This window comes from Triturus cristatus, chromosome 7 (genome assembly GCF_964204655.1).
Source record: "Triturus cristatus chromosome 7, aTriCri1.1, whole genome shotgun sequence".
In the NCBI taxonomy this organism is placed as follows: Eukaryota; Metazoa; Chordata; class Amphibia; order Caudata; family Salamandridae; genus Triturus; species Triturus cristatus.
The window spans coordinates 109,266,624-109,277,938 of NC_140590.1; the positions used below are offsets into that span (position 1 = coordinate 109,266,624).

The following is an 11,315-nucleotide window of genomic DNA, read 5'->3' on the forward strand; positions in this document are numbered from 1 at the left end:
ACAGGGAGGTCTGCACTGACTACAACCTTTTTAAGGCCAGTTACCCCTCCCCAGGAGAAATTAACAACTGCCAGGCTATGGTTGGTCCTGGTGTTGCTAGCATTGGTTACCTGGTACATTTCCCCCAGGATGATCTGTGTAGGATCCACTAGGTCCTCTGCCACCATGGTGACACTAGCACCTGTGTCCCTAAATGCCAAAGCCTGTTTGCCATTTATAATAGGCTGCTGTTTGTATTTGCCCAGGTAACTGGGGCTCACTAGGAATGACATATCAAGGTCTCCCTTACAAACAAGCAATGCCTGTGTTGGTACTCTGACTAGGCCAGAGTCCACATCAGAACCCAGGGTCAACCCTACTACACCCTTATTCTGTGCATTACCTCCACCACTGGCTGTACTAGGGGGAACAGGTGCCTTTGGGGCTGAAGTGGTGGGGGATTGGTCTTTGCACTTGGTACAATCAGAAGTCCAGTGCCCCTTCTGTTTACAGTAGTTGCACCAGGGCTTCTTTTGGCCTTTTTTCTTGTTAGATTGTGACTCCCCACCAGATGCAGATTTTTGGGGCCCTTGCGAAGACTTCTGGTCTTTAGACTTATCCCCACCTTTCTCTGAGCCTTTAGGATCTTGCTTCTTAGTGTCACCGCCCTGGTTCTGGTTTTTCTGCTTCACCCTGGTTCTGACCCATTTGTCTGCCTTCTTTCCCAATTCTTGGGGAGAGGTCAGATCAGAGTCCACCAGGTACTGATGCAACAACTGGTTCTGGCAATTATTAAGGATCTGTTCTCTCATTATCAGATTATACAATCCCTTAAAGTCAGTTACTCTACTACCAACCAGCCAACCTTCTAGAGCCTTGGTTGCACAATCAACAAAGTCAGTCCAATCCTGAGTCTGTGTTTTCTGGGTATTCCTGAACTTCAACCTGTACTGTTCAGTGGTTAAGCCAAACCCATCTATCAAAACACTCTTCAGGGCTTCATAGTCATTAGCATCCTCTTCTCTAACAGTGAGGAGCTTGTCTCTACCTTTATCTGAAAAGGAGAGCCACAAGATTGCTGCCCACTTTTTCTGGGGGACCTGTTGAACTTTACAGGCCCTCTCCATAGCAGTTATCCATTTGTGGATATCATCCCCACTCTGGTAGGGAGGAACAACCTTGGACAGGTTCCTATGGTCAGGAGTATAATCTCTGTTTCTAGGGACACTGTTGCTGCCACCAGGGGCATCTAACCCCTCCTTCTTTGAAGCTCTTTGGAGCTCGAAGGCTTCCCTATCTAAGGCCAGTTGCTTGGCTCTGAGAGCAAGCCTAGCTTCCTCATACTGTAGCAACTTGTACCTTCTCTCAGAAGAGGTCTCCCTGGGAAAGTTGGAGTTCTTCTGTGGGACAGATTCTCTTCCAGAGTGGTATGAATGGTCAGATTCCCTTGAGAGGGACCTAGGCCTCTCTCCCACTCTGTCAGTTCTCTTAGGGAGAATTCCTCTGTTCCTTTCAGACTCTTCTGAGTCTGGCCCTTCAATCACAGACTCCAGGTCATCTTGATTTTCATCATCAGACCCAAAGACTATGTTTGACCCACCCCCTGATCCAGACCCACTTGCTCCTAGAGCTTGTTTCAGGTCATCTGCTACTAGCAGATCTATCAGGTGCTGTGATGAGGGACTCCTGCCCACCCTCAGTCCTCTTTCAAAGCATAAGGCCTTCAGGTCAGTGTAGGCCAGGTCTTTGTACTGAGCTGGGATGGACCCACTGGCTCCATCCTGGTGAGGCATGCTAGTGTTGTGCAGTGTTGTACTACCTACACTAGTTGTGGCCTACTAAACCTAGCTTGAGCTGTAGCAAGGGTGTGCTTATCCCTTTACACACAGCTCTAAGTTCAGTAGAACTTATTGATACTAGCTTGACTTTATATGTACCTTGAGTACCTTAAGTGGTTTTCAGTTAGTAATTCAAATTGAGATTTTCTGGTAAAACAATGGCAAGCTGTAATCCCACACGCTGCCCACCAATGTGAGAAGTTGGCCTGGCATATGCTGGTCACTAGTTCTAGTGGCCACCTTGCACCAGTCCAATTCGACTCTTGGTAGATAGGTTTAAAGACAACCTTTTAAAAGAAAGCTATCCTAGTGGTAGCTGTGGAGAGCAGCCTTCAGGCTAAGTCTCTGAGGAATGTAAAGCAGCTTGTTTTACCTTATAATCTCTTGAATTACCAAATGAAAGGACACCACACAGGTATATATATGAAATATATATGTATTTATTACTAAATACACTCTACTAATCTCTTTATGAGATTAGTCCCAGGTAAACATTCAAAAGGTCAACATTTCTCAATAAATTAAGCACATAAATCACTGTAGCCCTAGGGGCGTACCAGACCATATACTAAGTAAATGGTATAACAAATTCGACAAGCAAAATGAAGAGGCCTAGGGCCTTGGGAATCGCTGGGGCTTCACCGCTGTAGTGTGTTCAGGTAAGTAACCAGCCCACAGGAGGCGCGTGCAGTGTCTAAACACGCACGCAAGTTTCTCATAGACTTCAATTTAAAAATGTCGCGATTTGTATTTTAAAGTTCTAGGGCACTTCTGAGTGGACAACAAGCACACAACTTACAGGGTAAGTATTTCGATAGCCAATGCACACTTGGACACCGTAATGCCAGAGTTACCTCACCCAGGGAGTCCGGGTGCACAGGTGTCCTTTGGTGTCGGGTCGCGATGCTGATTTCAATGGGAATCGAGGTGTTCTTGCTGCTTGTGTCGTCGAGAGGGGTGTCCGTTCGGTTCCAACGATGGATTGGAGTTGCAGGCGACCTAGAAATTGAGGGGACAGAGTTCAGAGTCACTTGCCAGTGACCGGTGGCCTTCAGGATAGATGACCACAACTGTCGCGTCGCTTTCGTCGCTGATGGTGTTTTGTCTCTTCACCCACGTCGTCCAGGAGGGATCGATGATGATCAGCAGCTGGAGTTCGAGGGTCCAACAACGTCTGCAGCTGTTGGCGGTGTCGGCACTCGGCTTGGAGCCAACAACCCTTGGCAACTGCAAGTCTTGGGTAGATTGAAGATTGTGGATGGCTCAGACCAGCAAGGTCCGAGGGACTTACCCAGCGAGGGTAAGTGAGGGCAGGCCGAATAGTTAAGGATGTCTTCAGGAAGGCTACTAGCCAACAGGCAAGCAACCGCGAAGACGCCTTTGCAGGAAAACTTCTGCAACAGCCCACGGTCACTCGAGACGGGGTTGGCCGCTGATCTTTGGTTCAGTACCTGCTCGGGACTTGGACCTTAGGTGGTCCAAAGCACAGGTTTGTAGTTCGTCGTTCAGGGCTTGCACTCGAAATCAGTGCACGGTTCCCTGGTATTGTCGTTCCTCGTCACTCGTGGGGTCCAGACGCCACAGCTTCGCTGGGGACTCAAAATGGCCGTAGAGAGGTCAGGAAATCGACTTCAGGGGACGCAGGGACTTCGGGCTCTGGCGGGAGCGGTAAAGTTTGCAACCGTTGTTCAGTCCTTAAGGTGCCTGCAAAGCAGGGGAGCCACTCCTTGGCTCCAAGGGAGATCATTCGGTCTTCTAAAGGTAGTAGAACGTTGAAGGGACCGGATTCTTCTTCGTAGAGCGTCGTCCAGGTGTAATCTGAATTGCATTGGCAATGTTTGGTATCTTATACTGTAAAGATGGGAGGGACTAGCTCTATGGCCAATCCTCTAGGAGGGCCAGGGTAGGGGGTGGTTACACCCACTTCCCTTTGTCCAGTTTCGCGCCAGGACAGGGGCAGAGGCCCCTGAACCGGTTTGAGCTGGCATATGCACAGAGGAGCCTACTGCTCCCCCAGTGCAGGACTTCAAAGGCACTCTAAGAGTGCACCCACCCAGCTCCAATACACTAAATCCTGTCTGGAAGGTTGTGACACCTCCCTGTGACAGGAAACCCTTTGTTGAGCTCCCTCCACTGCGAGTTTCAGTCAGCAGCAGGAGGGCAGCCCGGTGTCTGTGCTGGTGGCATCCATTTTGTGATGCCAGGGCTTTAGAAGATTTCTACCGTTTGGTACAGTGGGTACATGTCGTCCCCTCTAGTAGGGTGGGATCATACTCCCACACCAGTTACTGGTGTGGGGGTATGATTCCAAAACGTTTGACACCAAACACGACATGTTTTGATGCAGTCATTCCAAAGTTAGCATTAACCGGGAGGTTATAATGCACTTAAGAGTATATGGTTTAACCGCATCCACAAACAGCAGCAGAGAATAGACTCTGCCAGCTGCAGAGGGGTCCTGCTCAGGCAGAAGCACCCCCTCACATAGTAAACCACGCACCCTGCCCTTGGGATTGATAGGGCCTACCATAGGGGTGACTGATAGGTTCATATGTGTGTGTAGTGTGAGATATAGAAACCTATACCTCTGTGAGGAGTGCTAACACTACCTCACACAGGCTGCAGTAGCAGGCCTGTGGTGTCAGATTGAGAATGCTTCCCAGGGGTGGCATAATACATGCTGCAGCCCCTGGTAGGCCTGTGAAGTACCAATGCCCTAGGTACCTAAGGTACCATATACTAGGGGCTCACAAGGTACCACAGTATCCAATCACTAGTGCATCTAGTATACACATCAAGTTGTTTAGAGAGATCAGGTAGACTGGGGCCCTGATTAGCAGAGACCCAGCCAGACTATAGCCAGAAACCAGTGTATACATCAGAAAAAAGTGGGGGCAGCACAAGTGCAGATCCTACTCTCCTACAATGACAGTTACAGTTCAAAGCATTTTCATGAGGTCACTTGGTCTTACTTTGCCCATACACAACTTAAGGACACTTGGATGGCATGGGGGTGTCCCACCTAGATTGGTTAAGGCTGGGGCCTAGGCTGAGGCAGAACAAGAGTAATCTAAAGATCTGGCCCTCCAAACTACACAACCCTTTATGGAGGTCACTGTACCAGTCTCAGTTCACCCCTGGCACTCCCAGGCTGGTTCTAACACCCCTCTAGCCCCTAGAATGGTCTTTTAGGGCTCCACGGGACCTCAGACGCCCCCTCTACCACTTACTGTCCTTTTTAAGATGATCGGCTCCGCTCGGCACCGTGTCGACGCCGTGAGGCGGCTCCGGATCGATGTCGTTGGGCGGCCTCGACTCGATGTCGCTGGGCGATCTCGACTCGATGTCGCTGGGCGGTCTCGACTCGATGTCGCTGGGCGGTCTCGACTCGATGTCGCTGGGCGGCCTCGGCTCGATGTCGCCTTCCGGCGTCGCAGGGACTCGAACTCCCCACTTCCTGGTGTCTCCGGAGTGCGATCTCCACTCCCGACCTCCGGCGCGCTTCACCTCATCTTCCGGCGACTCCGGTGGGCGGACTTCACTCCCCCGTCGACGCCTCACCTCGACCTCAGGTGACTCCCGACTCGACCTCCGGCGCCTCTCCACGACCTCCGTCGGCGCCCTCACTCGACCTCGGGTGACTCCTGACTCGACCTCCGGTGCCACTTCACGACCTCCGTCGGCGCCCTCACTCGACCTCTGGCGGCTCCGGGTACGACGTCTGCTTTCTGTCAGCGCCGCTTCTCTACCTCAGGCCCCAGGTCTCCAGGCTTCTCGACGTCAGGACTCCAGGATGACACTGCTGAACAGGTCAGGAACTTGCTGTTCTTCTTCTTTAAGGCCTGTTCCAAATATTCAGTTCCTTAGGATGGTTCTTCTGGTCTTGGTCCCACACAGGGCTTTAGGTTGGGCTTGGTCAGCAGAGACTAGCATCAAGGGTGGGTTTCTGGACCCCACTCCAAGCACTGGTTTCCACCTCTGCTGCCTTACTCCGACCTCCTTCTATCTCTGTCCTCTCTCTTCTCCAGTCAGTTGCCAACTGCCAACCTGAGATGGCCTCCCAACATTCTAAACTGCCTCCCACTGTCACAGGGTTCTAGAATGTTCCGGAAACCTCCAGTGAGTTCTGGTGATGTCACAGGTGACAATGGGTGGCCACCATTTTGTGTCTCAGGCCCTCAGACAGAAGTTCCAGGGGTAGGGAAAATGGCTCCCTGACCCTGCATCAACACTAAAAAGTCTGGTGGTTCCCAAAAAGGAAAAATTATAACAGGGTTTGAGGCAAAAGTGGGACAAAATAAATAATGATGAGGAGGGACCACCCAAAGGGCTGACAGGTCTAACAGCTGCTATCTCCCCTTTTCAGAGATCATCTGAGAGTCCTTACTTGTGGTCTAACAGATTGATAAAACTGTTTCCTAAAGGGCTATTCAGGACCTTTCCACCTGTGACGTCTCCGCCTCCAACATGGCAACTCAACGTGGTGCTTGCTGAGGTTATGAAGCAACCGTTTGAACTGATACATAGAACCGACTTAAAGTTCTTTTCATGGAAGATTTCTCTTCTTCTGGCCCTTACATCCGTAAGAAGAGTTAGTGAACTTCAAGCTTTCACCAGACATGAACCCTTTATGCAATTCAAACATGATAGGGTGATCCTACGAACCAACCCAAAGTTTATACATAAGGTCCCATCAGACTTTCATCTTAGCGAGTCAATTGTTGTAAAATCTTTCTTTCCAAATTCTCAAACAGCAGCTGAACGAGCTCTGCATTCTTTTGACTTAAAACGCTGCCTTAAAGTTTATCTGGATAAAACAAAATCCTTACACAAGACCATACAATTGTTTGTGTCCTACAGTTTACCTTGAAAGGGCTTTTCTGTAATTAACAGAGCATCTCTAGATGGATTTCTAGTGCAATTCTTTTCTGTCACCAGCAAGCTGATCAGCCCCTATGATCAAAGGTTTGTGCACATTCTAATAGAGCGGTATCTACATCTATGGCGTTGTTTGCTGGTGTTCCCCTATCAGACATTTGTAGAGCAGCAACCTGGAAGATGGAGCATGCATTCACTAAGCATTATTGCTTGGATTCTGAGTTGTTGAAAGATGCTGCGGTGGGACAGGTGGTGCTGAGACATCTGTTTCAGTAGAGGTGAGCCTTCCTTCCTTCCCACCAACCTTTCCAATGCACATTTCCCAGTTTTTTCACTTCTTTATGCCAATATTGGAAAGCATCCATTTGTTATTTCATATGCATGTACATGTTTATATTTATGTATATGTACAAATATATATATATATATAGATAGATAGATAGATAGATAGATAGATAGATAGATAGATAGATAGATAGATAGATAGATAGATAGATAGATAGATAGATAGATAGATAGATAGATAGATAGATAGATAGATAGATAGAGAGATAGAGAGATAGATAGAGAGATAGATAGAGAGATAGATAGATAGATAGATAGATAGATAGAGAGATAGATAGAGAGATAGATAGATAGATAGATAGATAGATAGATAGATAGATAGATAGATAGATAGATAGATAGATAGATAGATAGATAGATAGATAGATAGATAGATAGATAGATAGATAGATAGATAGATAGATAGATAGATAGATAGATAGATAGATAGATAGATAGATAGATAGATAGATAGATAGATAGATAGATAGATATTGTTATGCTCAATAAATAGTTATTGACTATTCGTATATGTACGATAGATATATATAGCTAAATGTACTCATTACTGCTTTTTATTCTGATTCAAGCATGTGAATCTATGAAAGTTCCAATACTAGAGTAAGAAGTTCCTTGCCTGTAACTGTAGTTCTCGAGTATTGGAATCTTTCATAGATTCACATGGGACCCACCCACCTCCCCTGGAAGGGCTCACTTGATCCTCTCAATTGTCTCTCTTTGTACACACAGTGCTTATGAAAATCCGAGGGACTAGAGCTCCTATCAGGAAGGTTCTAGAGGGTGGTTTCAGCTGATTGGTTGTTTTCTTAAGTTTGGTCCTTTTTTAAATAAGGACTTGGATATGTTACTAAATAATAAGGCCTATGGCCTTTTGACTTCTATGTCTATTATGACAATTCTTTACAAATATACCGGGGACTCCCATCTCGACAACGGGTAATGATTCAAGCATGTGAATCTATGAACGATTCCAATACTGGAGAACTACAGTTACAGGTAAGTAACTTAGTTCTTTCTGTGTTTGTATTTTGGTCCATAATACAGCTGTGATTCTCTTACCCACCTCCTATCTACTCTAACACAGCTATCCTGACCTTCCCAGGCAGGAGCAGCCCTCTACATCCACTTCATTTTATTTTTGTTCCACCTCTGTCTCACTGGGATTAGCTCTCTCCCCACCCCACTTCCATTGCATTCTTTCTTGTTGCACGGTTTATTCTACCCACTGCTCTTTCCACTCTACCAGCCTCTTTACCGTTCCTTAGAACACCTCCTGCTTTTCAGGAGGAGTCTGTAATTCCTTTCCTCCATCTTTGTCTCTGTTTTTCTCCCACATGTAGGTAGAAACGAAAGAAGGATGACCAAATCCCATGTTTTACATGCATCCCGTCAAACCTTCTATTCATTATTTTGAAATGAGACATTTATTCAAGTTTTTATTTTTTGAAATGTAATCCTTTTGTGTTTTTTTTATTATAACCCCCAGGCTTGTAATTTGATAAGTTGTGTGCTCTTTGGTTCCATAAATTTATCAGTTGATGAATCAGTCCCTGACCACTCATTAATTATGTCATTCATTTAAGGACTAATTTGGCCATTTGTTCGCCACCTTTATATTCATCAAGTTATTACCAAGATAGTAAAGTGTTCTATGGAGCCGGGATGTGGTGGGAACTGTTAAAGAGAAACAAGTTATGAGCATTAAACTGAATTATTCTTGTCTTCCAGGTACACAGCCAAATCCATATGCTACTCAGAGACCCCGAACCAGTACTTGCGATGGATGAACCAGCAGACGCGTTGGACCAAGTCTTTCTTCAGAGAGTGGCTGTACAATGCCCTCTGGTGGAGCAAACACCATCCGTGGATGACCTACGAGGCCATTGTGTCAGGGGTGTTTCCTTTCCTTGTGACCGTGACCGTGGTGAAGATCTTCTATGCCGGCGGCTTGTGGCACATACTTTGGGTTCTCCTGTGTATTCAGCTCATGGGCCTGGTCAAAGCCCTCTATGCCTCCTTCCTCCGCGGAAACCTCATTATGGTTTTCATGTCCCTTTACTCCTTCCTTTACATGTCCAGTCTGCTCCCAATCAAGTTTTTTGCCATCCTTACCATAAACAAGACCTACTGGGGGACCTCTGGGAGGAAGAAGATGGTCGGAAACTACATTGCCCTGCTCCCCTTGTCCATATGGTGGGTTGCCCTTTTAATTGGTCTAATCTACAGCTTTGTGAAAGACATTGGACGAGACTGGAATGCTCCTCAGCAGAAGGAAGAGAAGGTGTATCTTCTCTTTGGCTCATTGGCTTACATTTTGTACTGGTTCTTCATGGTCCTGTTGTACTATATATGGATCAGGAGGTCCTGTCGCAAACGTTCTGAGACCTATTACCTATCCCACGACATGCCCGAAAAACCTCAGGGAATTTTGATAAAGGGCCCGACAAGGAACGTTTGTGGCCTTGGGCACCTGAACTTGACAAATGTGTAACCTTATATGTGGGTGAAAATGTTCACTAGTTCTGCAGACTGCACTCTGGGTATTCACTTCACTTGTGCCACAAGAACGTCTCCAAAGAGCATTCCTATCTGGTGGGCCATGAGAAATGCTATTGCATAAATTAGGGTCAGATGACACCTGGTTTCGGAGTGAACAAACATTCCAAAAGTCAACATAACCTCAAGAATACAAACGTGTGGCCATTCAATAATCTAAAAACACGAGGAATTACCCCGTCTAAAAACAGGGCAGTTCTTCCAACAAACCCACCTTGCCACCTGAGCATCTCTGTCTCCTACAGCAGCTCAATGCTATGCAGTCCACACACCAGGGGACCAAACCAGTGCCGCGTCTGAGAAGGTGCGATTGCTGCAGTTGCAACAGCACCACGCAACATTTCAGAGATTGACAAGTAGATGGTTGGCACTTTTCCTACTGGAGTGTGTCTTCTGCCCCTGGGGTTTAGGGAATGCAGATAAATGCCTCTTCCGGTTATGCTAGCACTGATCAATAAGATGAGTTGGTGCCTTAGAACGTTCAGAATCACTTGTTTTGAAATTTGGTCAATGGTATGTTTCAGAATGTGGCCTGTGTTTGAAGTCTATCCTGGAAGGTAAGGCAGATTAGCAATAATTCCAGTTTCAGCCTACTGCGAATTGTATATAGAAAGCTCTAAACTATCTATGGATAATTGACCCCAGTATAGCGCTAGCTTGTCTATAGAGAAAGCATTGAATTGTAAAGAGCTACATTTTAAAGAAAACATATAGGAGTCTACTTTTTCTACAGAAGAAATGTTACAAGTCAACAGTACAGACTACAGTATACATTCATTGTATGCTTCAACACAGTAAACAATCCAACTTGATACACCCAATCACAGAAATAACAAATATATCTCAAACCTTGTACCCATATGCACTTTCTCCTCCTCCTCTTTTATGGTTGTCGCTGCTCAGCTAGATTCTGGCCTGGCTTCCCCTCTGCTTGTAAGGCCTGCCAGACAAGGCTCTGTGGAAGATCGTACATTTTCAATATAAAATTGGTCAGATTAAATTAAATTAGCGTTGACCTATGAGCTGCCCTACACACACTAGGCAGAAAGATCAAAGGATCACATTCAGTGATACAAATTGGGGTTTGAAATTCAGGGGTGTGAAAATCCATATTTTCCCCTGTTCCCTAGAAAGCACTTGGAACAAAGTGGGCACACTAGAGACATTTTAAGAGAGGCAATGCAATACAATAATGTTAATGGTGTTCCATGAAGAGTTTCCCAAAAGCAACCCATGTGGACTCATCCCCTCCTTTCTCTTAAGATCACTTACCACTTCTTTAGGCTGTAGGATGTGTGGATATGGGGACCCACCCCACTATGAGGAGTATCTCAGGCCTCTCTGACTCAACGCAGTTTCACCATTCTCTTCGGGCTTCTCCTCAAAAATCCTGTCCTCCAGAAAGGAGTGATCTAAAGGACACTTTTGTTTGGCTGGTCTCTGTGCATTAATATACTCTACAGAGATGGAGCAAACACTAATTAAAGAAGATAGCCTTTTGCCTGCTGCCTACTAGGTGCATGGTGGTCTGGTCTGTAAGTGAGAACAATCCAGGTAACAATCTTTCTAATCCATAGGAATTCTGGAATGTCATACATCCTCATCAGTAAGAACATTATGTGGGATTCCATGGCAAATACTGGATTTGGCAGGTATGGATCCCGCTGAACTTAGGTAACTATGGACTTAAACCCCACACATATAGAAACCCAGCACAGC

At 46.3% G+C, this 11,315-nt stretch overlaps 1 protein-coding gene across 1 annotated transcript in view; it reads left to right on the forward strand.

The window, feature by feature from the left end:
• Nucleotides 1-9,531, forward strand: part of LOC146808949 (hyaluronan synthase 1-like) — a 116,185-nt gene extending 106,654 nt beyond the window's left edge. The window contains exon 4 of the mRNA XM_085614808.1: nucleotides 8,769-9,531. Within this exon, the coding sequence (XP_085470934.1) occupies nucleotides 8,769-9,531 (763 nt within the window). The remainder of the gene's footprint in view (nucleotides 1-8,768) is intronic.
• The last annotated feature ends 1,784 nt before the right edge of the window (nucleotides 9,532-11,315 follow it).